General features: G+C 35.1%; 1 protein-coding gene across 1 annotated transcript in view; it reads right to left on the minus strand.

Moving 5' to 3' along the window:
* The window catches only part of CAMK1D (calcium/calmodulin dependent protein kinase ID), a 442,601-nt gene that overhangs the window by 66,567 nt on the left and 348,521 nt on the right, over positions 1–27,513 (minus strand). Inside the window, exons 4-5 of the mRNA XM_074194114.1 lie at positions 15,028–15,166; positions 11,447–11,573 (exon numbers count right to left, since the gene is read on the minus strand). Of these exons, the coding sequence (XP_074050215.1) occupies positions 11,447–11,573; positions 15,028–15,166 (266 nt within the window). The remainder of the gene's footprint in view (positions 1–11,446; positions 11,574–15,027; positions 15,167–27,513) is intronic.

A 27,513-nucleotide genomic window follows, 5' to 3' on the forward strand; every position in this document is an offset into this window, starting at 1 on the left:
AGACGAAAATCTAAGAGTCAGTGATGTCTCAAACTTACATTCTTTAGGAAGGGAGAAAGACATGTATATTCTAAGAATCAGAAGTGAGAGAATGCATGAAAATAGAATCATATTTACATCTAGATTTTTACATATGCATAAACTGAGGCAAATAGGGAGTTAGAAGTCTCAGTAGATAGAATACCAGGTCTTAAGTCAGGAAGACTTCTTTATCCATTCAAATCCAGACTCAGATCCTTACTGCCTGTGTGATCCTGGGCAAGTCACTTAACCCTATTTTTCTCAGGTCCCTCAACTTTAAAATCTGCTTGAGTTGAAAATGGCAAACCACTCCACTATCCTAGCCAAAAAATACCAAATAAGTTCACAGAGTCATACATGATTAAAATAATGACTGAACAACAGCAAACTGAGGCAAGGAGTTACTAGTTAATGTCTCAGCTAGGATTTGAACTCTGGTCTTCCTTCAAGACCATCTTTTGGGGAAGGGAATTATGGATAATAAGCCCAGAAAGGGAAGTTGAGAACCTGTTTTAAAAGACTTTCAATGCAGAACTGAGAAGCTTATGCCTTCTTGCAGAGACAATAGGGAAGCATAGTAGCTTACTATCGATGGAGTCATAAATCAAGAAGTGTTTAACAGGTTCTTTGAGGACAAGAATTGTCATTTTCATCTTTGTATCCCCAGTGCCTTTCACACAATAATTGCTGAATTCATTGGAAAATATTGGATAAAACAGACTCATGAGAAAGGACTATGATATGATTTCACCAAGCCAAGAAAAGCAAAAAGTTAATAAAGGGGTGACAAATCAATTTCAGTCAATGTTTTCTCATTCCATTCTGAGTGAGATAAAAAAACATTTGATCAACAGGTTTGGTATAACCAGTCTTCATCTACTATATGTAACTCTTTTAAGTGACAGAATTGAAGAGGCAGAATGTTAATGCTGGAAAGGAACTGAGACCCTTTTATTTCACAAGAAAGCTAAAGACCATTGGGAAATTTGGGTAAATTTTTCAAAGATATAATTAAAGAGTTATGGAGGTAGGCAGGAAGCAGGAGTTAAGTGACTTATCACACAGCTAGTAAGCGTCTGAGGTCAGATTTGATCTTAGGTCCTCCTGACTCCAGGGCTAGTGGTCAATCCATTATGTCATCTAACTACCCCAAGGCTTTTTTAAAAAGAGAAATTGAAAACCTACAGATTTGATAGTGCATGCTTGTGATCACAATTACTGGGGAGGTTAAGGCTGATGGATATTTTGAAGTCAGGAGTTCTGAGCTGTAGTGAGTTAAGCTGATCGATGTACATCCCAAGATTAAAATTAATTTGATGAGCTCTCAGGAGCAGGGGCTGCTTAGGTTGCTGAAGGAAGAGCAAACCAGTACATATTGTAAACAGAAAAAGTCAAGTGCCTATTAAAGGGGCATAAGGCCTTTGAGTAGCCCCTAGACTTAAAAACCTAAGTGAAATAAGGAGACAGAGAGACAAAGAAGTAGAAGGAGGAAGAAAGGCAAGAAAAAACAAAGAAAAAAGTAAAACAAAACAAAAAGATTAGTAACAGAATAATTACAAAAATGAGGCATGGTCCTTTAAGAGTATCAGGACCTGGCTGGATGACCTTGTGCAGGTCACTTAAAAAAAAGAAAGAAAAAAAAAGAGACCAATTGATGTTAAGTGTCTTATTCCATGTCTCACAAGTAGTATATGATGGTGGCAGGACCTGAATTCAGACCCCTAATTCCAAAGCCATTCTACCATACTGTACTTAATGCATAGTCTTATGCTTCTGTTGATTTTGCTTTGATTTTGCTTTTCACTTGATTTTCACTTCATATGAACCTTTTCATTTCTTTATATTTTTCTTATTTGTTGATTTTCTTAGCACGCATCTCCTTTCACATTAACATATAATTTACATAATTTATAATAAAGGCAGCTTAAAATCCCTAGTGAGATACTGTAATTAAATTACTGAAAGAAGTTGTGGCAACTGGGGTAGAGAAAAGGTAGAGAATGAGGAAAAGAGAGAAATTAGTTAAATACGTATGCATATTCATTTTCATTACAAAACATGCAAAAGCAAAAGTGTGGTCATGTTCTAAGGAAAAAAGTTGCCAAGCATATGATTCTAATCTTGAATAAGTCTTCAGCAAGACCAGTTGTGTGAGAAATTGGGTTAGGTTCAAGACCATGGCTAAATAGACCTAGCAACTACCCTTAAAGAAAAGTCTAATATCCTGCTGCTAAGACAAACACATTCTTATGTCCCTTCAGGAAGACTATTTTTTGGTTATTTGACAACTTCTTAAAGGTTCTGAGTTATGTACCAATTTGCTTTCTTTTCCCAAACCTAGAAGAGAACCAGATGGAGAATATTGGAAATTTTCTTCACATATTAATGGCATCACTGAGAAGCAGTAGGGACAGATCATCAATCTGCTAACCAACAGCTATTGCATTTCTCACTTTCTTTCTCAATTATATGAACTTAAAAACTGAAGCTTCTCAGTGCTTTCTTGTTTATGCTCCGTGGCCTTTGGAGAACACATCAAGATATTTTTTAATTAAGACTGCTGAGAGAACACAAGAAATTACTGCATTTTTTCTTTGCTTTTACATAGTCTTTTTCAGGAGTATTTGTCTTGGGAGAATATCATTTCCATTTTTATTAAATAGGGCATCACATATGTGCAAGTTTCTTCTATATGTGACAACAGAAAGAAAGGAACATAGTGTATGGAGAGATGGGTGTCTCTTAGTTATCTTTCCTACCTAAGTCTTCTGCTCCAACAACAATAATCTCATAGAATTGGAATTTTAGAACTGGACAGGGCCTTAGACAACATCTAAACCATCTGCAATCTATGAAGCATGAATTACCTTTTAAACATCCCAATGGATCATTTACCATCTACATGATGATATTCAATGAATGTGAGACTTGTATTTTGTCCTTGTTTTGTCTTGGAGGAAATAAGAGTAATAAGATGAAAGGAATTTTGCAAGATGGGAGAATAGATGTTTTCATTATTACAGGATCACTGAGGCCAGAGAAGAGAAGTAGGAATTTCTTTCAGAGCCAATCTGATAACCTCATGCTTGCTTCTCGAAAGCAAAGCGAATGGGAAGAATAAGACAGAAGATGCCAAAGCAGAACAAGAGGCAAAAAGATGTGGTTCTTTGATGCAGAAGGAAGATAATGAAAGCAGGAAGATCAATTATATTGCTAAGCATTTTTTCTGTCTATGCCCCCAACTACATTACAAACCCCTCTTAATGCATTTTAAACCAAATTGGTCCCTGGCACAATGCCATCCACATCTTAGATGTTCAACAAATATCTGTTGATCATTATGGGTTTGCTTGCTACAAGTCTTTCTCTCTCTCCAATCCATCCTTCTTTCAGCTGTCAAAGTGATTTTTCTAAAGCACAGGACTGATCATATTATTTTCCCAACTCAGTAAACTCCAGTGGCTTCCAATCACCTCTAGAATCATACACAAAATGTCTGTAGTATTCAAAGTCCTTCCCTCTGACACAGACCTCCTAACAATTGCACAAACAAGACATTCCATCTCTCTGCATGGGATTTTTCTGTTTCCTGATTTTTCTGACTTCCTTTAAATCCTAACTAAAATCCCACCTTCCACAGGAAACCTCTCTTAATCCCTTTTCATTCTAATACTTTCCCTCTGCTAATTATTTTCTATTTATCCTAAAAATGACTTGTTTCTAAATATGTATGAATATTGTCTCCTATTGGATTGTAAGCTCCTTGAGGACAGGAACTGTCTTTTGCCTCTTTTGTATCCCTACTACTTGGTACATACTTAATAAATGCTTATCGACTGGTTAATTATGTCTAAAATCAGATGATTTCAAATAGAGTTGACTTTAATGATACAAGACTTCACAAGTGACATTTCTTTCTAAATGGATCAATTCTGGCTACTTTGTGCAAATATATTTTAACAAGCAAGATTCAAACCCATAAAACTTCCAATGTCTTCTAAAGAAAAACAAAACACAGAGGGGTATGGACATGTAGCTATATGGTATACTTTTCCCCTCTTTGTTATTTCTTTAATATTGTGAGCCTTGTTCAAATAAAAATGATTTTTTTTGTTATTCCATAGACTAGCTGTTTACCCAGAGTCATTTAAATATAAAAATGTTTCTTAGTTAAAAACTACAATGCTCAGTCATCAAAACTGTCTGATATTAGCTAAGAAATAGAGTGGTAGATCAGTGGAACAGACTAGATGCAATAGCAGGAAATGATTATAGTAATCTGCTGTTTGATAAACTCAAGGAGTCCAGCTTCTGGAATAAAAACTCTCTCTTTGATATAAACTATTGGGGAAAATTGGAAGTTAGTATGGCAGAAACTTGGATTAGATCAACATCTCATACCCTATATACCAAGATAAGATCAAAATGAGTATAGGATTTAGACACAAAAGACAATATTATAAGCATAGTAGGAGATCAAGGAATAGTTTACCTGTCAGATCTATGAAAAGGGAAGCAATTTATGACCAAGGAAGAAATGGAGAATATCATCAAAAACAAACTAGATAATTTTGATTACATTAAATTAAAAAGCTTTTTGCACAGATAAAACCACTGTAACAAAGATCAAAAGAAATGTAGTAAATTGGGAAACAATTTTTACAAATAGTATTTCTGACAAAGGATTCATTTCTAAAATATGTAGAGAACTAAATCAAATTCATAAAAAAACAAAATAAGCCATTCCTCAGTTGACAAATGGTCAAAGGATATGCAGAAGCAATTTACAGCTGAAGAAATCAAAGCCATCCATAGTCATATGAAAAATTGCTCTAAATCTTTACTGATTAGAGAAATACAAATTAAAGCATCTCTGAGGTACCACCTCACACCTCTCAGACTGGCCAATATGACCAGAAAGGACAATGACCAATGTTGGAGGGGATGTGGGAAATCTGGGACACTAAGGCATTGTTGGTGGAGCTGTGAACTCATCCAGCCTTTCTGAAGAGCAATTTGGAATTATGCCCAAAGGACAATAAAAATGTGCATACCCTTTGATCCAGTCATACCACTACTGGGTCTATAGCTTGAAGAGATCATGAAAAAGAGTAAAAACATCACTTGTACAAAAATATTGATAGCAGCCCTGTTATGGAACACTATTGTTCGATTAGAAACCAGGACAGATGGGAATTCAGAGAATCCTGGAAGGATTTGCACAACTGATTCTGAGTGAATTGAACAGAACCAGAAGAACATTGAACACCCTAACAACTACATGGGGGTGATGATCAACCTTAATGGACTTGCTCATTTCATCAGTGCAACAATCAGGGACAATTTTAGGGTATCTGTGATGTAGAATACCATCTATATACAATGAAAGAATTGTGGAGTTTAAACAAAGAACAAAGACTATTATCTTTAATTTAAATGAAAAAGGTATCTTATAATGTAATTTTGCTATCTCATACATTTTTTTTCCCTTAAGGATAAGATTTCTCTCTCAACACACTCAATTTTGATCAATGTATAACATGGAAGCAATGTAAAGACTATCAGACTGCCTTCTGTCGGGGGGGGGGAGGGAAGTGAGACTGGGTGAAAAACTGTAAAATTCAAAAAACAATTAAAAAACTACAATGATGCCAAATAATTATTAGTACAAAGGCTAAGAGATTATGAATTCCTTTGGGTTGGCAAAAAAGATCATTCTCATGTTATGTTCAATTTACATTGCCTTTAAAGGAAATGTTCCAGATGAAAGCATATTCAGAAACTGTGATCAATATAGATGTTTGGTTTGGTGATGTAGATTGCAATTCAACCATTTTTACACATTCTTTGTGATTCTTGTGTATTTCCTCTCAAAAATAGCCATAGGAAGTCCTTTTTCCTTACTTTGCAAGGCTAGCAAAGGGGCATTCAGGTTGAACTTTGTTTTTGCTAAATGAATAATTTGCCTTCTTGCTCCATTATTCATTTCTCTCTTCATATCTTTACACCTCTTGTTTGGTCTATATTGCAGTCTGTTATTATGCACACCATGAACCTCCCATTCACCTCTCACATTTGTTTTCTATTTTTCAGAATGTAGCATTCCATTACACACAGTCATAAAATAATACTGGAAGAGCAATGACATTAAAAAATGTGGACCTTGGTTTCTTAGAGAAGTTTGGGGACATTAAAAGACCTTTGCAATTTCCTGAAAGCAATCCAATATGCTCTCCTGTTTCTTTTTAATTCTGAGGCCCATTTATCATATGTTTGTAAGTCTGTTCTCAGATATATACATACTATATATATATATATATATATATAATATATGCATATACAAAATAATACAAATGACAATGATGTATGTAATATAGGATGTATACACACACACACATATATATATATACAAGTATGTGTGTAAAATTGATATATGGGCATTTATAAACATACTGATTGACAATGTATAAATCATTTTAACAAACTTCATGTCATAATCTCAGCAACAGGTATTCTTTGTCGACTTGGTTTTCCTTTCTTTAGTATTCTTAAATTTAGTATTTCTTTAATATTCTTAAATTCTTCTGGAAGCTTGACAGTGTTTCAGGGCTTGATGTAACCAGCATAATATTATCCTCAAACAGAAGCATTTGGAGTTTAGGAAATTCCTTTTCAATTTGAACTCCGTTTTAGATCTCCCTTAGTCCACTGTCCCACTTTCGATCAGTATTCACTTTACTGTTTTATGCTTTTCCTGGTTTGGATGGTCAGAAAGTAAGTGAACAAATTTTTCCCTATTGTTAAATGTTTCAAGGCTTACAATATGAAAGAAATAGCAAAGATGAATGGATTGAAGACACCTTGTCTGAACAAAGAATAAACAATAACTTCCAGAACTGAATAAAGGACTTCAAAATAATCAACAAAAATAAAGAGGCATCTTGTAGTCAATTGTGCAGTGATAAAGATACGGGACCACAGTGCATTTGTAGATTATTCTCACAAAATTTTATGAAAATGAGAAAGAAGCCATAGAGGTTAGCAGCTTTTCTTGGTTACCTTTTTTATATTAATGAAATCTAAGATTTTTTTCAATCTTCAGTATCTTCTCTTCGTTTATATTCCTTGTGGATTCTTCTCTTAACCTCCTCACAATTTAGCATAAATCTCCTCTATACACACTTGATCTAATCTGACTGCTTTTACTTTTTTTAAATCTTCTTTAATGCCATTTTTGTGTCCTCTTATTGGTGTGTTAGGGATTTTGATATTACACACAATGTAATTGTTGAACAGTGGTTCAACTGGACTTGTTTGCAAAAAATGTCTTATAAAAATTTTTGTAGATCTTTTCCATGATTCTTCTATTTGTTGTCCTTTCTCTTTTAATCCAACAGATGATTGCTTAGTAGGACTTCTAATAAAGTTTTCTTTAAATTAGTTTTGCTCCCTACTGTTTCTCTTCTTTATGAGGTAATGTTGCACATAAACTACCATCATCTTTCTCTATAAAATTTTATAAATGTTTTTATTCTAAATCCATATGCCTTTTTATCACCATCTCTCTCTGCTTGGTTAAGTAAGTCAAGTGTTTGTTGACTTAGATAGTCATTAGGTTCTTTTGGTGTTCTTGTTATGGCAATTGATTTATATTAATTAAATTTCTACATATAATCATTATAATTAGTGTTATTTTCTTATTTCTATCACAAATGAGGATAAAAATAGCACCTACTTCTCAGGGTTGTTGTGAGAATCAAAAAATAATAATTGGCACAGTGGATGATGGCACATTCTTGTTGAGTCATTTTTCAATCATGTCTAATTCTATGTGACTCCATTTAGGGTTTCCTTGGTAGAGATAACTGGAGTGATTTGTAATTTCCTTCTCCAGCTCATTTTATAGATGAGGAAACTGAAGCAATCAGATTAAGTTACTTGCTTAGAGTCACACAGTAAGTATCTGGGGCAAGATTTGAAATCAGGAAAATAAGTGTTCCTGACTCCAGGTTCATTGCTCTATGACTGTGCCACACAGCTGACCTTCTAGCACATGGTAGGAATTATATAAATGTTAGCTATTATAGTAGTAGTAAGTAAAAGTTTATTTAGTTCTCTTCTTGAAATTTTGAAGAATGGAAGAGTAAATTTCCCTCAAATCATAAACTGTGGAATCATAAATCCTTCTTTCATCTTCATATAAATTCTTCCTGATTCCAGGTTAGGAGGAGGCTGTTCCAACAGAACACTGAACAGCTCCAACCAGCCTAGCCAGCTAAGGAACTTCCTTTTCCCTGCTATATATCCACATGATAGTGAAGGCACTGGAACTAGATTGTGTGTGTGTGTGTGTGTGTGTGTGTGTGTGTGTGTGTGTGTGTGTGTGTATGATCTGGGAACTGATTTTGACTTAATAAGAATAAGAACATCTTTGTAAGTGTTTTTTTCATTATTTTAAACATGTGCTTTCTCCTTCAGAGAGGAGAGAATAATCATTCTTAGATGCATTCCATCTGTTGGTTTTGTGGCTTAATAATATAGGAATGAAAGATCCTAGACAGTAGATACCACTTGTCTATAATCCCACATCACCACCTCTTGATCTCATGATCCAGTGTCCAGCAGAAATCTATATATCTTATGAGTGCTCAGTAAATATAAATCAGATTGATTTATTACATTGCACATCCATATTTCTCTCTATCTTCTCTACACTCTCTAAGGAAAAAAAAACAGCACCAAGAATAGAAGCAGAAACCAGACAAGGTTCCTTGTATTTCAGGGGCATCAGAGAGTGGCTAGAACTAAGAAAATCACACAGTTTAGTTGGAAGTTATTTAGAAACTCAGAAGAACTCTATATTCAGGCTCATAACCCTTCCAGATCTTTAACCAAACCAAAGTATTGGTGTGAAAGAAATATTCTCAAGCATGAAAAAACAATTCAAATGGCGCAAGATATAATCATAGATATTTTTTGTCAGGATCACTTGATCATATGCTAAAAGATATATGTAAAATGTAAAAACTGGATAGATGCACAGTACTTCAGAGCAGAATCATAGCCTAGACTACACTATGTATCACAGTTTTATAGAAAAAAGAAAATCCTGAAACATTTTCTGCTGATTATTCTTGAAATTATTATATTGTTTGGATTAAATAACAGTTTTTCTTTTCCATGTAGACATCAAACTCTCTAGTATTCTCAATTTATTTAGATCTATTTTATATATTTGCAGAAAATGACTAAAACATAAGAATGGATTTGTGCCAAAGACTTTGAAATAATCAATAAATTTAAAAATAAAAAAAAACTCTGTACTAGCAGAGCGACTGAATAACATGACTTAATAGATTTTCATTTTCTAATTGCTTTGATTCAGTGTGGGTAGAATAGGCACTTTTCACTCCTTTTAGGAGACTGTGGGATTAGATGACATTCATTTTATTTTCTGCTTGCCCACCAGTTTGTACAGATTTGTCTCTCTCTCTCTCCCCCTTCTTTCTTTGCTCCCTAACCCAACCCAAAGCTCTCATGATATGGCCTAGATCTTTCCTACTTCCACTATCTTATTGTTCCAGATACAAATATGCCAAGAAGCAAAATGCCTAGATGTTATTTCTTGGCTTACAAATGAGTGACCAGCAATAATCTTTGTTTTTTATTGGGGTTATTTTAGGGTTTTTTTAAGTTTATTTTGCAAGGCAAATGGGGTTAAGTGACTTGCCCAAGGCCACACAGCCAGGTAATTATTAAGTGTCTGAGCCCAGATTTGAACCCAGGTACTCTTGATTCCAGGGCCGGTGCTTTATCACTGTGCCGCCTAGCCGCCCCTCAGCAATAATCCTTATAAAATGATCACTAGCATTACTCTCTACTTGCTATCCAAAAACATAGAATTTAGAGGAAAATGTCTCTTTTAAAAAGAGGACATTAACTGGATTGGGGGGGGGCAGTTCAGACCCAGACAAATAGTGTCATCTTTATTTTGCTATAACTGTGTTCCCTGATGTTCCCCCATGCCTCTTGATCTTTTCCCTCTACTCTTTCTTTTTCTTTATGTAGCCCCATTTCCTTTTCATTCTTGTCTTCTATTCATTAAGTTGCAGCAACATTAAAAAAAAGAACCACTGAATGAGACATATGAAATGCCCCAAAGGGAAACCTCAAAAACAAAGTGATTGTGTGTCTGACAGCATCAGACTTTATTATATAAGAGTTTGAAAAATTGTTATAGAGTGGGGAAAGCAATAGATTTGGAATCTGAAAATCTGTGAGTGCATCTTAGGTCTGCTATTGACAAATCACTGAATCTCTTTGAGGCTCAATTCCCTTCATTATAAAACAAAGAGGTTGAAACCGATGGTATTTGAAGTCTCTATCAGCTCTAAAATCTTATCAACAACAAGCATCATAAGAAGCCTTGGGTTCAAAACCTGGCTCTGCTACTTGTGACCATGGACCTTGAAACATGAGGGCCTTGGCCACCAAGGACCCCTTTATTTGTAAATCTATGATCCTTTGAAGACTTTCAAAATGCTGTACATATAAAGCACTTGGGAGTCATTAAGTCCAATGTCCTAATGTTAATGGGGCAGCTAGACAGTACAGTAGATAGAGTTCAGAGTCTAGAATCAGACTGAGTTCAAAACCCACCTCAGACAATTAATTGTCTCTGAGCAAGTCATTTAAACCTGTTTGCCTCAGATTCTTCATCTGTAAAATGAACTGGAGAAGGAAATGGAAAATTATCCCCAGTATCTTTTCTAAGGAAATCCTAATGAAGAATCTGAAATGCCTGAACAACAACTATGTATATTATCTGATGATCACAGGGACAAATTTTAGAGATGATCTGATTCAAACCTCTTATTTTCCAGTTGGAGAAACTAAGGAATAGAGAAGTGAAAAGTGGTGTTCAAAGTCACATGGCCAGCTCAGGGCAGTGTGAGCTAAGAAACCAAGTCTCCTGCTTCTTTGTATGTTGTGCTCTCTGTTATACCACATTGACTCTTGTAGCAACTTGGCCAACAAAATACAAACACAAATACAAACTAATGTCAAGTCAATGGCATTTATGTCTACTGTGTACTTATAATTTAAGGACTACATTTAATTATTGGCAATGAGATAGGCTAAATGCTGGGGATATTAAGAAAAGCAAAAGTTATCCTTGCCTTCAAGAGGCTTGTAGTCTAGTGGAGGAGAAAATATGCAAAAAAAAACTCTTTACAAACAAGGTGTATACTCGATAAATTGAGACAAACTCATAGGGATAGGAGTAGCATTAAGGAGGATCAAGAAAGTCTTCTTGCAGAAAGTGAGATGTTAGCTGGACCTGAAGGAAACCAAGAACCTAGGAGTCAGAAGTAAGGAAACACACATACTCACTCCTAGAACAATTACCCATGAGTGTACTTACCCACATAACCCGGAGTACCACACGCTGTAGACATGACATCTCCTTTACCTTCCATTTTGGAAAGCCCAAAGTCACTGATCATGATTTTGGATTCCTCGTCCTGACTGTAGTACAAAAGGTTTTCAGGCTATAAAGGGGGAAGATGTAGAAAAACAAATATAAATATTTTATACATATGGATTAACTCTATATTTTATACATATGGATTAACTCTGAGAAAAGACTAGGCATGTCTAATACTTGAGACCAAACATGGTAACTTTTCACTTAAATCAATTTAAGATTAAATAAGGTCATTAAATTATGAAACGTGTAACATGTTTGAAATTTAGATCTTTCTTTGGGTTTATCTGTAGATCTAAAATAGTATAGTGAGATAGGTGGGAAACTGTTAATTCAATTCCTATGCTAGTTGAAGGGGAATCACCAGGTAACAAAACCACCTCTCAATCAAATCTCTTCTTTTTAAATGATGACAGTATGAGAATGATCAGGACGAGTAAGCAAAACGAATTATCTGTCCTATGATTATATTTCTCTTTTAATCCCAAGTGTCTTTTTTTAACTTCTGGAACTTCCACTGAGAGAGATGGAAAAGTGACATTTATAGGGAAGTATAAGTGGTTATCAAGGGCCAAGAAGGAATGAAAGAAAAATCCATGTAAGTACAAAGCACTGTATTAAGTGCTGGGGAAACATTTTAAAAAACACATCTACTGCTCCCAAAGAGCTTACATTTTAATAGGGGAAGACAACACTTGTAGGAAAACTGAGTTGCATGGCAAATACATACCATTTTTTGCCTAGTCCAGTATATTTTTCCCATTAGAATGTAAGTTTAAGAGTAGGGATTCTTTCATTCTTTGCATTTGCATCAATAGCATCTAGCTCAGTGATTTGGTGCTTAGAAGACATTCAATAAATGTTTATTAATCGTTGATGTTAGTTTTAAAAATTCATTTAATAGTTAATGATGCCACTCATTTACACCCATCTCAAAGGGAACAATTTATAAGAACTATACTTTGGGATTAACTTTTTAACATTTTGCTGTTCTTAATTCAAGATTTTATTTCCTTTTATGATTTCTTACCAACCCCCACAATGGTACCAATGTTCTTCCCTTTTACTTCTTTTGCTGATTAAAAACTAGTCTAATTTTTAGGTAGCAGATTCTAGGGAAGAATAAAGTAATCCAGTGTAAAGTACACATAATTGTTTAAAGCAGAGAGAATGTTACCTAGAAAAAAAATTTTAAAAAATACTATCCTAGGGGCGGCTAGGTGGCGTAGTGGATAAAGCACTGGCCCTGGAGTCAGGAATACCTGGGTTCAAATCTGGTCTCAGACACTTAATAATTACCTGGCTGTGTGGCCTTGGGCAAGCCACTTAACCCCAGTTGCCTTGCAAAAAAAAAAAACAACCTAAAAAAAATTAAAAAAAAATACTATCCTTCTTACTCTCCCATTAAACTGAGATATCCAATAAACAAAAGGTATCTTTTGCAAAAGTGGGATGGGATGCTTGCTTTTCTTTGAAAATAAATAAATATCATTGGTCTTTTTAATTTTCTGAATATTCTCATAACCTGGGTTCACAAAAGAAATTCATTTGGGGAATGGGAAAATACTTGCTTTCCTTATCAGCCTTGTGTATGACTTCTCCCTAACAAATTATTAGAATACAAAAGCCATTATAAAATGGGATTTTTTTTTAAGATTGGAGGAGAGATACATCATTAACTCTTCTGTATGATTATAATCTTTATAATTTAGGATCAGAAAGTTAAGTAGAATGGTTTATTTCTCTTAGAAGTTTATGAAAATTTCATAACCCAATCTTATCCTACTTCAGAGAGGCCAAAACCCTTTTTTTTGAGATTACAAAGGGACTCTAAAATGGCAGTGTTCTACTTTCAGCAATTACATGCTGTGAGTTTGATGGTCTAAAAGCTTCTGTTCAATCCAATCCAAATTGAAAACACTTTCCCGTAAGGACAATGTGGGAGTGAAATACAATATATATCCCATACAGCCAATGTTTCTGTCTTTCTAAGAGGAAATAAATGTTACCCACCATGATATGGCCTATTATTCTCCTTAGAAATTATTTTAAATAAGTACCAATAACATCCCACTCACTCTACTCCTACATGGCTAACTTGGCTCTGAAAAGCTGCTTGCTGTATTTGGAAAATACAATCTGATGGTGGGGAAAATACTTCTTAGGTGTACAGGCAATGGATGGGCTTATTTAGCTCAGTGAAGGCTTTAAGAAACCCTTGAAGGCATGATAATCCTTCTGAAATCCTAAGAAACCTATAAAAAATAATGCTGTAACAGCTCACAAAAGCTACCAAAGTGCATATTGCCACAGCCAATAGAGCAAGGGTCACAGAAGGATAATGAGAGAGAGGAGAGACATACACATAGAGAATGTACATTACTTTATAGTTCTGACAAACTTCAGACTACTACAATTTCCTGCCTGTGACATAACTACAAGATAACTTTCAAAATGTGATTTGTTGGCTATATTAAATTTGATTCTCGTAAATTACTTAATGTCCCTGGGCTTTGTTGCTCAAATCCATAAAATGGGATAGTTGGACTGGACTTATAAAATCCCTTCCAGCTCTATATCTATGGAGCTATGTGTTTATGACAGTGTGGCATAATGGATAGAAAATCAGCCTTGAAGGGAGGAAGACATAGATTCATAACCTGCTTCTGACACATCCTGGCTCTTTTACACTGAGCTAATTTTGTAACCTTTTAGGGTCCCCAAGAAATTCTATGCCCATAAATTACAAAACCAGAGTTGATCCACACTGACAGAAGAGGAAGCTTCCTCAACAGGAGCTTCATACATTAATGAAATCACAGGGCTAATAAATAAATAAACAAATAATGAATAAAAACATTTTAACATTCAGTTCATTAGACTATAAGGTCCTTCGGAGCAGGGACTATCTTTTGCCTTTTGTTGCATTCTCAGAACTTAGGAGAAGTACCCTGCATGTTGTTGTTACTTAGTCATGTCCAACTCTTTGGGACCCAGTAGGCCATAGCACACCATTATTGTCCAAGGGGTTTTCTTAGCAAATATACTGGAGTGGTTTATTGTCATTTCCTCCTCCAGCAGATGAATCCAGATAGTGTTTAAGTAACTTACCCAGGGTCACACAGCATCTGAAGCTAGATTTGAATTCAGATCTTTCTGACTCCATGTTCAGTGTTTATACACCGAGCACTAGCAGTCTCTGTCTTAATATACTTAATAAATATGAGTTAACTGACTTTATACTGACCTTAAAAATCTACAACTGTTTAGAGTATGTGGTTCATGTATAATATGAATATATTAATTATGAGATAAGTTGTGTGATATTTTATTATTTGGCCAATTAAGAGAAATGGAAATTATATTCCATGAAACATCAGGGGCTTACAAATTTATAGTTTTCATTCATTTTATACTTTATCACTACATTGAAAAAGTCCCATCCCTCCACTGAGAACCAATTCCTTTTACAATATACTACAGAATGGATGGGACATAGCAGGAAATGATGGTCTTACCTTGAGGTCCCTATGTACAATTCCCATCCTATGGAGATAGTAGACTGCATCCAAGACTTGGCGGATTAGAGTACTTGCATCTTTTTCCGTGTAAAATCCTTTCTCCACTATTCGATCAAAAAGCTCCCCACCAGATACACTGCAAAATACCATAGAGCAAAAAAGACTTCATGAGAATTCCTGCTGATTTTTGCTGGGAATAGAGGGAAACATAGATATAAGATCTAAGTATCATTTCCAACATGCATCTGTTTTTTTTTTTTCAGATCATTCTCCTATTGTGTCTAAGCTTTTATAGGTTAGTATTTCTGGGACACAGGGCATGAATTTCCAAAGGTGAAATCTAAAATTAGTTTTGTGATTCAGTCTAGCCTGAGTTGTCATCTTGCCTTATCACTACCTTATTTGGAAGACAAATCGTAAAAATGTAAAATTATGAGTGATACAATGACCCACCAGGATTCTGGACCACTGATGAGAAAACATGTTATCCATTACAGAGAGGGGATGAATTGAGGGTGCAGAATTAGACATATTTTAGTGTGTGCATATGTATATATAACATAGAGCCTTTGAGGGAATTTGCTTTGCTTGATGCATGTTTGTTACAAATATTTTGTTGTTCTCCCTCCCCATCATATGTGGTAGAAGTACAAGAAAGAAAAGAATAGATTTTTGTTATTTTTTTTTTAAAGAGAGAGGTGTCAGGGTGGGATACCACAGATGAGAAATGTTGCACCTCTTTTAGATGAAGTCACTCTATTAATAGTTTTATTTAACTGTTTTTCATTAAAACAAATTTTCTTAAAAGAATTCTCACAAATTGAGTGTATTCTGGAAATATATATAATGTAATAATATAATAATTCAAAAAAATAAAATTTTTTAAAAACCCACACATTAACATTGCAAGCCTTCTATAACCTCTTGCTTAATTATTTTTACAATAGTAGTTCACCCTGCACCTTATCATGTCTGCCATGCTGTGGCAAAGCTAGACCACTTGTCATTTCTTGGAAAAGAGGAAAGGGGAATGAGCATTTAAAAAATAATACCTAGGGCAGCTAAGTGGAGCAGTAGATAGAGCACTGGCCCTGGAGTCAGGAGTACCTGAGTTTGAATCTGGCCTCAGACACTTAATAATTACCTAGCTATGTGGCCTTGGGCAAGTCACTTAACCCCATTGCCTTGCAAAAAAAGTACCTACTATACACCAGATACTGTGCAAATTTTTATTTTGCAATATTTTATTTTACAAATATTATTTCATTTGATCTTCACAATAACCCTGGGAGGGAGGTACTATTATTATCCTCCATTTTACAATTGAGGAAAATGAGGCAGACATAGGTTAAAGTGACTTGCCCCAGGGTCGCACAGCTAGTAAATATCTGAGGCTGAATTGGGAACTTCCCTACTCCAAGGTTCAATCCTCTATCCATTGTGTTACAAGTAGTATCTCATAGGTATGCTCATTGCTTTCCACATTTTGCTCATGCCATTTCCTATGCCAAAGTATTATTATGCCCCTAAACCACATCCCCCCCTCTTTTGAAGTCTTACCCATCCTTTTTTTAGTTCATTTCATCTAAATTAAGTTTAAAAAGCATTGAGTATTACAATTATCATTGAGTATTATTATATTCAAGGTATAAATGTTATATACAAAGCAAAAATCAAACTGACTCACCTTCAAAGATATACCATGTGTAAGTAAATAAGAAAATATATACAGTAATTTTGATGAAGAAAACAGTAAATCAGTAACATTTATTAAGTGCCTACTATATGCCAGACTTAAAGCTGAGAATTAAAAAAAAAAAGATCTTGCTCTCAAGGAGACAACATGCACATATAGAAATGTGACAATACGGAACCCTTGGAAAGTTGGAATTTTGCTCATCTTTTAAGCCCAGCTCAAATTCCACTTTCTTCATATACAGATCCCTTCAGTTAGACTAGCTTTATTTCCTTGAACCTCCATAATCCTTTGTACCACTTGTAGGATCTTATGTTTAAGTTGTATGCCTCTTACTAGAATATAAGCCTTATAAGCAGGGGATTAAGATTCTCATAAATGATTATGGAAATAAAGTGAAGATTTTTGGTAGAGTTGTCAACTGAATCAACCATTCTAGAGACTAGGTCAGAACTATGCCCTTTGATCCATCAGTTCCATTAGAGATAAAAAGAGGGGGTGGGGGTGAGAAAGGACATATTTGTATTAAAATATTTATAGCAGTTCTTTTTCTAGTGGCTAAGAATTGGAAATCAAAGGGATGCCCATCAATTGGGGAATGGTGGAACAAGTTGTAGTATATAATTGTAATGGAATGACACACACAAAATGATTTCAGAAAAAACCTGGAAAGATTTATATGAACTGATGCAGATTGAAGTGAACAGAAACAAGAAAACATTGTATACAGTCAGAGCAATACTGTGTGATGAAGAACTGTGAATGAGTTAGTTATTCTCAGCAATCCAGTGGTCCAAGATAATGGTCCAAAATACTAGTGATAAGCATACTAACCACCTCCAAAGAAAGAATTGTCATTGTTTGAATAGACTTTCATTCATTCTTGTTGTTGTTGTTGTTATTTGAGTCTTATATGAAATGACTAATATGGAAATATTTTTCATATATAACCTATATCAGATTGCTTACTATCTCTAACAGGGAGGGCAGGGGGGAAGGATTAGAATTTGAAACTCGAAAGTTACAAAACCTTCAAATATTAAAATTATTTTAACATGTAATTGGGGGCAAATGAAACAAGGTGGGGAGAGGGATAGAGGATAATATTGATGAGTATATAAACATGACTTAAACATTTTAAGAATTGCAGGAATTGTAAAATCTAAAGTAGAAAATAAATTATAACCATGTGCTATGTCTTGAAAATATCTTGGTTAAAAAAAAAAACAAACAGAACAAAAACTGCAGCTCTTTCAAACAGCCTAGCCTCTTGGACAAAGATAAAAAGATAGGAACATATTCACATTATTATTGTTTTTCAAATCCAAACTTTTTATGAAACAAAATGAAAGGGATTTCATTGTTACTGAAACCACAAAATTGTTTGTAAATTACTTAAACTGTCTTAACAGGTAAAATAAAAGTCATTCTTTAGGAGTAACAGAGATAAAAAATTAATGGAATGCATTTTCTACAAGTCATGGCAAATTATGGGTAATAAATTACACATCTAAAACTCATTTTTAAGAAAACTAATATAGGGAGAAATAAATGATTGCTGACATAAAAATACCTAGGGAATGGAGACTTTTCCATTATCTGATCAGTAGGTAGTTCAGCATATAGCCATTCTAAGCAATATTTTGAGTGAGTAATGAGATGAAATCACTTTCCATGGATGTTGGGAAAAATGAGTAGGAGGCTTGTTACTGTTGTGATGGAAATGATAAATGATTTAAAAATAAGAAGAAATTCAGAAAAGAAACAAAACAAACATATTTGCTATAGCATAGACTTGGGTTATTTGAAATGTCTACTTTTTAAAACAGATTGCTTTAAACCTTGGGGGTAGGGTGTTGATCCCTGAAAAGGATTATAGATGGATTTCAGGGAGTTTCATGAACTTGGATTTGAAGAAAATGCATTTTATTTTCACCATCTTCTAATGGAAATTTAGCAATTTCTTCAATTATCTTTTTTTTTAATTTACTCTTAGAAGTCATCTATAGGGGCAGCTAGGTGGCACAGTGGATAGAGAACCAGCCCTGGAGTCAGGAGTACCTGGGTTCAAACACTGAGTTCAAACACTTAATAATTACCTAGCTGTTTGGTCTTGGGCAAGCCACTTAACCCCATTGCCTTGCAAAAAGAAAAACAAACAAACAACAAAAAAGAAGTCATCTATAACCAGGCCACCAAATTGGGGTCTATAACATAAAAGATGCTAAGAATCTCTGTAGGGTTAAGGCATAGGTTTTCAGTAGGCATAGTTTTTTGTCCCTTCTACCTTTCCTTTATCCAAAGTCCTGACAAAAGCAGTCTAATATCTGGATGTTTCCAAAGTTCCAGATTATATTGAAATTGGATAATGGCACAACAGATATCATTAAGAGGCATTTGATGGTAACACATAGAGTTGCTTTAAATAAAGCCATGAAGCCACACTCCTCTCCCCCATTTTTGGAAGGGCACCTCTCCCTCTCCACTGACATTTCTCTCCCTCAGATTCCTTAGGGTCCTCATGCTCAGTCAGTAAACTAGCATTTATTAAATATCTTCTTGTGCCTGGATCTGTGGTAAGCCTTGGAGAAGAAAAAAGCAAGCAAATATAAAACCCATCCACAGCCTAATGAAGGACTGAACCTGTAACCTTTTATATACAGATATGTGCCAGATAAATTGTGGCTAATCTCAGAAGGAAAGCACTAATATGGAGGTCTAGGTTCCTGCCTTGCCAACTATGTCACCCATGTACTTCCTTCCATTGGCCTTATGCCATTCTTCGTATTTTTTCCCAGCACCCATGTCCACGTTCAGTTGATCAACTTGTCTAGGGTCATATAAAGAAGGAGCACAAAACCAAGATTCAGTTCCAAGTAATCTAACGCCAAGTTTGGCACTCTCCACTATTTTCTGATACTGAAGATGTTCTGAAAAGAAAGGATACAGGAGCATGGAAGAATAAAATGAGAGTGAAGCTGATACTTGGTACAAGTCTTCCTTAATCTAATTCAGGCACAAGTGAAGACATCACCATCTAGGTGTCATTGGACCTCTTCAAGATTGAAGAATGAACCGCAATCACAAGAATGAGGAAGAAGGTGAAAAAGTTAAGGAGTCGTGGGGGAAGAGAAATTACTTTACTTTTGAAATTGCTTTGGAATTGGCTGTTGATTGCTAAGTTCAAAGGAACAAAGTTTGTTGGAAGTGTCTGTAGAGTTCTTAAACTTTCCAGGGAGGGGAGGGGAGGGAAGAGGGGAGGGGAGGGGAAAGGGGAAAGGGGAAAGGGGAAAGGGGAAAGGGGAAAGAAAAGAGGAAAGGAGAGGAAGGTAGAGGAGAGGGGTGGTGAGGGGAGGGGAAGGAGAGGAGAGAGGGGAGAGGAAGGGAGAGGGAAGGATTATTATTCAATCTGAATTCAGAGTTAATCAGTTGTCTCTCCAGGGGTGGATATCATTTTTCATCATGAGTCTTTCACAATTTTCTTGACTAATAGCTAAGTCTTTCACAGGTGAGCATCATTACAATATTGATGTTAATGTACAAGATGATCGAAACCAGGGAATTTTAAAATGAAACTGCTGTATCATTTTTAATGTTGTATGGCATGGCACAGGCCTCAGGCAAGTTTTCAGTAATAAAATCCAAGACTTTCTCTTTCTCTCTCTCTCTCTCTCTCTCTCTCTCTCTCTCTCTCTCTCTCTCTCTCTCTCTCTCACACACACACACACACACACACACACACACACACACACACAGCATATAAAGGGTCAGCCTTAGAGTTAGAATACATGGATTTATGTATTCTAAGCTGACCAAAGTCACTTAACTTCTCTCAAACCCAGGCATTTCTCTATATTATATAGAGATGAATTGCTGAACTGCGTAAGTGGAGGAACTCTTTTACATCAAGCATTTCTTACAATGATAAAATTATTTGTCCAGACATTTCCCCACCCCTTCAAAAAAACCTAGCATATATACTTAGAATATGACTGACGGAAATCATCTATCTTCTTCAGCTTTCCCCTAGTTCCAGAAAATCCCCCAAATTCTCAGAACTGAAAGTATCTTCCTCCCCCACCTGAACCATATTCAACAGAATGGCTTTTCTGAACAAAGCTGTCTTTTATGCTTTGTCTTTTTTTTTTGGCTTTAATTTTTGTTTTAATCTTTATTCAGGAGCAGGTTCATCCTTTGACTTAGATAACTCATATTTCTCCCAGAGATTTTTTTTTTGCAATAGCAGAGAGCTTAAAGATTGGTTTCATGTAATTCATCTATTTAATAGTCTTCCTGTTCTCTAAATCCGATTTTAATAATTTTTAAGAGATTCAAAAATATAGTTTAATGATATCTTCCAAGTTTTGATCAGTTTGTAATTAAAAATTACATTGAAATTTCATTAAGGAATACAAACAAAAAATTTTCATTGAATGCAGTAATGAGGTATAGCATCACCAAAAAGGAGGGAAACATTACCCCTATCCTCTCTGCTTTGGTCAGACCACGTATGGGTATTGTGTTAAGCTCTGGGAAGCCCATTTTAGAAAAATCACTGACAAGATGGACTGATTCCTTTTTTCATTAAGATGGACTGATTCCTGAAAAGCATCATTGGATGACAAGGGACCCAAAACCATATCAAAACCAATCCATCACTTGAGAAACTAGGAATTTTTGTCCTGGAAAAAAGGTTTGGGAGGAGAGGGCATAATTGCTAGTTTTAATTACTGTGTATGAAATATTTTTACTTGGAATAGATATTAAATTTGCTTTATTAGGCCACAGAAGTTAAAACTAGAGGCAGTCAAATGGTATAGTGGACCACTGAGTTCAAATCCAGTCTCAGATACTTCTTGTTGTTTAGTCATTTCCATTATGTCCCATTTGGGGTTTTCTCGGTAAAAATATTGTAGTGGTTTGCCTTTCCTTCTCCAGCTCATTTTACAGATGAGGAAACTGAGGCAATCAGGGTTAAGAACTTAAACAGAATAACATAGTTACTAAATGTTTGAGACACTTTTAATTGTACAACCTGGGGAAGTCACTTATTTTTTGTCTGCCTCAGTTTACTCAACTATAAAAATAGGATGGTTATGAGGTGAGATTAATGAAAGAGACAGAGTTTCAAGGTAATTAATAATGTATTTATCAAATTAGTTGATAATTGGTAAATTGATGGTCAATGAAACAAAAGAAAAAAATCTTGGATAGTCATGAATGTTTAAATACATTTCGAAAAGGGGGTGTCCTTAACAAGGGAAAATCAACCCTGATTGATGAGCAAATTAATGAGGGGGTAAACTTTCAAATGAGTAGATGGGCTGAAAGCCTTTAATTCCTCCTGTTCAGAATGTGGATTGATCAGGAGACTCTCCCCCAATTCTAGCAATCTGGACAAAAGAATTCATCTCTACCTAGACCACTTTGATTGTTTTTCTCCTTCATAAGCTGAATTACCTTAAATTCTAATGGAGGGGTACAAGAGCTTAAGTTTAAGTTTTATGACTGGAATTTTGTTTATATTCCATTTATCTCCTAAAACTAGATTACTGTTATATTCTAAAGTGAATTCTCCTTATTAGACAGGGTCCTGCCTAAGATCAGGGCATGTTCCTAAGAAAATATGATATATAGTTTTATGTTATATTATATTATATTAATATTTTATATTATATAAAATATTTAATATTTAAATGTATATATTTAAATTAGATGGTAGAGATAAGAAAAGAGAGCCTTCTAGGCTTGCAGGTCAGTCAAAGAAAATGCACTGATCCAAGACATGGAGTTGTCTTGTTTGTAGAACAGCAAGGAAGCCAGTATCACAATGTCCCACAGACTCTTAAATTCAACAAGTCCAAATCTTTCCTCGAAATGCTCCCCCACCTGCAGGCTCTCAAACTCACTCTCTCTCACCCCCCCCACAACCAATAGGGTGCCAAAGCCTGTATATAAACATACATGTGTACAAGTGTAATGTGTATATAAATATATGCATAAACCTATTATCTCTGTGCATACAATATATACATATAAGATGTTCATGTATGAATACACATATACAATATACATGTATATACATATATAAATATGAATATATACACACATATATACTCTCAGGTAGCTCTAATTAATAGAAAGCTTTTCCTACCATCAGGCTTAAATTTGCCTCTAATCCATCATCCATCTAATCTATAATTAGTGGATTAAATACTCAAAGATAGATATTATGTCCCTATACTTCCTCCCTATTTTCTCTTCTCAAGGTTAAATGTACCCAATTTCTTCACCTGATCACTGTACTATGTTTTCTGTCAGTTATCTCACTATAGATACTCTTCAGTTTATTGAGTCCTTCTTAAGGCCAGCACTGAACAGAATATTCCAGATGAAATCTGATAATGATAGTGTAACATGGAATCATTGTCTCCTTATTTCTAGAAGCTTTTCACAAATTGCTGATTCATCCAGAGCTTGAAATCCACTAAAATCCACCATTGGGGGGGGCAGGGAGTTTGACTATCATCTAATGCCTTCCTTATCTTATACCTGTGAAGCTGATTTTTTTGTATCCAAGTGCAAGATTTTACATTTATCTGCACTGAATTTCACCTTATTTGATTCAGTTCAATGCTCTAGCCTGTCAAAATCCTTTTGGATTCTGATTCTTGTCATCTAGTACATTAGATGTCCCTCCTAACTTAGTATCATCAGCAAATTTCATGAGCAAGCAATTATTTATACAAGTAAATAATTATGCAAATAGTTACTGTTAAGAAATACAAGCTGAATAAGTGACAAGAAAATGTTTAGCATAATCAAGATTAAGTAGACCTAATTGATTTAAGAGTACAAACTGTTCTTAAGCATTCTAAAAGACTGTATTTACATAATGATGATTTATATTCTAATGACAATTTATTTTTATCTGTTCATTAAAGCAGGTCCCTGATGGGTATCTACCTTGCCACAACATGTTTGTTTAGTGCAAGGACTAAAACAATAGTTATTTAAAAGCTTTCTTCTATCCATCTTTTCTAATTCATAAAACCACAAAATTTGAGTTAGGACATGGATCATCCTTTTTCTACCCATTCTTGTCTAAGAAAGTCCCCTTTTTCAGCATCCCCAAGAATGGTCATCCAGTTTTCTCTTTAGACCCAGAGGAAGGAAAAGCTCACTCCATTTGAGAATAGCTCTAATTGTGAAGAAATTCTTTGCTTCATCAATTTCATTCAATTCAATTCAGTAAGCATTTATTAGGTGCCTGCTTGAATCAGACAAAGTCTAACTAAAATCCAAATCAATTTTTATGTATGTTTGAATATATACATACACATACATACACACATGTGAGTATGCATATATATGCATGTCTAACAGTTTGATCCAGAGGGCTAAGAGCACTGTCAAAATGGGAGATGAAGTCAGTCTACTCTACCCATTCTTGGGAAAGGCACTTATTAAAATCAGGATGTTTGTTAGCAGGAAGAAAATGAATATAACCTTCTTAGTAGATTTGAAGATTTTGATGGTGGCAATCCCTAAGCTTGGAAAGCAACTATGTAGCAACTTAAGTGATTTGCTTCATAAAAAATTATGGGGCTGTGAGTTCCAGTCCAGACCTTGCAATTTTATTATGTTCATTTTTATCCTGAACCACTTACCTATATCTGATACATAGAGTATAGCTGATGAATACTTAATGCGGGTTACTATCAAGTATATGAAACTCAAATTGAAAATGTAATTCTTGGGGATAGACATCAGGAATATTCTCTGCCTATTAGCATGTGAGATCAGTATAAGGGGAAATGAGTCACAAATATGATACAGAAGAGTCTAAGGGATGTTGCCAATAGACAAAAAGAGTTGAGGGTAGGGAGCAGGCAAGATTGGATAGCTCCAAGCTGCCACCAAATTCTAAGGTGGATTTAGATTACATGTTGGCAGTCTTTACCTAGTGAATACTTCCAGGAAGAACATATTTTAGCAAGAAAACAATAGAATGAATGAATATGTGAAGGACTGTCATGGAAAAAAGGGCTATGTAACTCTTGAAGGTAGAACTGTGGCCAATAAATGGAAATCTAAGGGTGGCAGACTTTAGGTTAGTAGATGGATAATTGTCTAAATAATTAAATCTGTCCAACAATGCCCTAGAAGATACCATGTAGTGGTGAGTTCTGTATCACTGGAAGAGTATAAACAAAGACTAGATGACCAGCCACTGGAAACAATACAAACGAGTGGCATTTAATAAATATTTCACAATTTATTGATGTAAAAGTAGGCTTTTCACACACAGCATAGAAGGTAGGGCCAAATTACCTCTTAAGGGAGCAGTCTGCAGCCCCTTAGAAGTGTGGGTGATATATTAAACCCTCTGGAAAAGGGGGCTCATAATTATAATATGTTTGAGTTCAATTTGTATTATTAACATTTTCTCTAGTATTTTCTTATGTCTAAGCAAGCAACCAAGCAATAATCAAACATTAATCCAATTGCCAACATGTAAATGTTCACACTGAAAATTTAAATAAACTGGCTTTAGTAAGAACTCATACTCTAAAATATAGTTGAAACTGTAAGGGCTACTCCCTAGGTATGACTCTTTTGAAGTTGCTCAAATTAAACCCTTTTGGCTAATTATCTAAACTTATTCTAAAATCATACAGAGAAAAGAGTTCCTTTATCATTCAGACAAATTTTTCTGGTTCAGATTCTTCAGCTAGTTAATTAGTTTATATGATATAGAGGGGCTGAAGGATTTGAAATATAGAACAGCAATTGGATTAAGAGTTGCAAATGAAGTTCTTCCCTAATGGCTATGAGACACTGGATTAAAATTATAGAATAACTGGAGAGACAGAACTCATCTGTCAGGAAAGCTTGAGATTCAGGTGGAAGCATGCACTAGACTAATGGGTATTAAGGCAGCAAGGTACCATGGATAAGAACACTTGGACCTGGAGTAGGAAGCTACTATTGAGTTATTTCATTCAGTTCTGACTCTTTGTAACCCTGTTTAGGGTTTTCTTGGCAAAGATACTGTTGTGTTTTCTCATTTACTTCTCCAGCTCATTTTAAAGATGAAGAAACTGAGGCAAAAAAGGTTAACTTGCTCAGTTTCAAACAGCTAGTAAGTGCCTGATTTGAACTTAGAAAAATGAGTCTTCCTTTATTCCAAGCCTAGTGATCTTTTCACTGAGCCACCTACTTGCCCTAAGGTCAGGAAAACATGAGTTAACCCTACCTTAGACAATTAAATAGCTATGTAACACTGGACAAAATGCTTAACCTCTGTTTTCTTCAGTTCTATCATCTGTAAAGTGAAGATGATAATAATAGTATCTACATGCCACTTGAGAAGATAAAATGAGGTAATATGTGTAAAGTGTTTTGTAAACCTTAAACCCCTCTATAAATCCTAGGCATGATTATAATTGGCTATTATCATTATTATCAAGTAGAGGGAGAGAGAGAGAGAGAGAGAGAGAGAGAGAGAGAGAGAGAGAGAGAAAAGAACTCTAAAAATGGGAGATCTTAAAAAGGAAACAAAATATCAAGTGAACTATGATCAGAGTCCCCACATTTCTTAGATTTAATATAATTACCTCCTTTGTGGAAAAACTTAAAATTTTACTGATAAAATTCTTTAAAGCAACTGATAATGCATCATTTTGGAGAACTGTCTCAATATGAGAGACTCTTAAACCACAAGGATAATCCAAAAAGGTCTCCTCCCTTGGGACTTTGAGTACTTCTAATTATCTTCAACTGCTTCATAACAGTTATAGCTCATTTCTTATAATTCATGATTATGTTTCCTCAATGGCCTTTGCTTCCCTTTTGATGCATATTGGAGCTTTTTCTGAGAAAAAAAAAAACAAACTCCATCCTAGGAAGGTACAAGCTGTGATTCAGGTAATGTTTGTTAGAGTTTCAGTATGAGGTGTCTGTCAAAGGCTGCCCAATATATCCATCAATCTTGATTGTGAGTCCTCAGTTGTTCAGCGTCCTCTGAAAACGTATCAGCTGGACTGTCCTCAGCATGAGAATACAACAGCTCTGGGGGGCTACCAGACTAAAAGCATTCTGCAGAATGTCAGTCACAGAATGTAGCCCCAAAATGATCTAAGCAATTTGGGAAGTGAAACCCTGTTGAGCTTGATACAGGAGTAAAAAGAAGGACCACTCCTCTTATTCACCTAGAGATAATAAACTTAAGGCTGGAAGGCAATTTAGAGACTAATTCAAACCATTCATCTGACAAATAAGGAAACTAAGGCTCAAAAATATGTGACTTGCCCAAGGTAACACCACATAGCCAGGACTTGAACCCAAGTCTTCCAAATTCAGTACTCTTTCCAATAAGGCATTGCCAATTAGAAAAATCCAACCCTAAACATTTTTATTTCAATGTTGTCATTTTTTTTTTGTTTTCAAAGGCCTTTCACATGGATAATATTTCTTTTCTTTTAACCTTTATAGCTATTCTGTGAAAGAAGCAGTGCCTATGTAATTGGTTTCATTTTATAATAATAATTTAGCATTTATTTAGCAGGAACTGTGCTCATTGTTTTATTAATATTATCTCATTTGATCCTCACAACCATCCTGGGAGGTAGGTGCTATTATTTTCATTTTACAGTTGAGGAAGCTGAGGCAGTGGATTAAGTGATTTGTCCAGGCTAGTAAATATCTGAGGGCAAATTTGAAATCAGAATTTCCCGGTTCCAGACCCAATACTCCATCCATGTACCATGTATATGACATGGCCA

Source organism: Macrotis lagotis, chromosome 7 (assembly GCF_037893015.1).
Source record: "Macrotis lagotis isolate mMagLag1 chromosome 7, bilby.v1.9.chrom.fasta, whole genome shotgun sequence".
NCBI classification, from domain to species: Eukaryota; Metazoa; Chordata; class Mammalia; order Peramelemorphia; family Peramelidae; genus Macrotis; species Macrotis lagotis.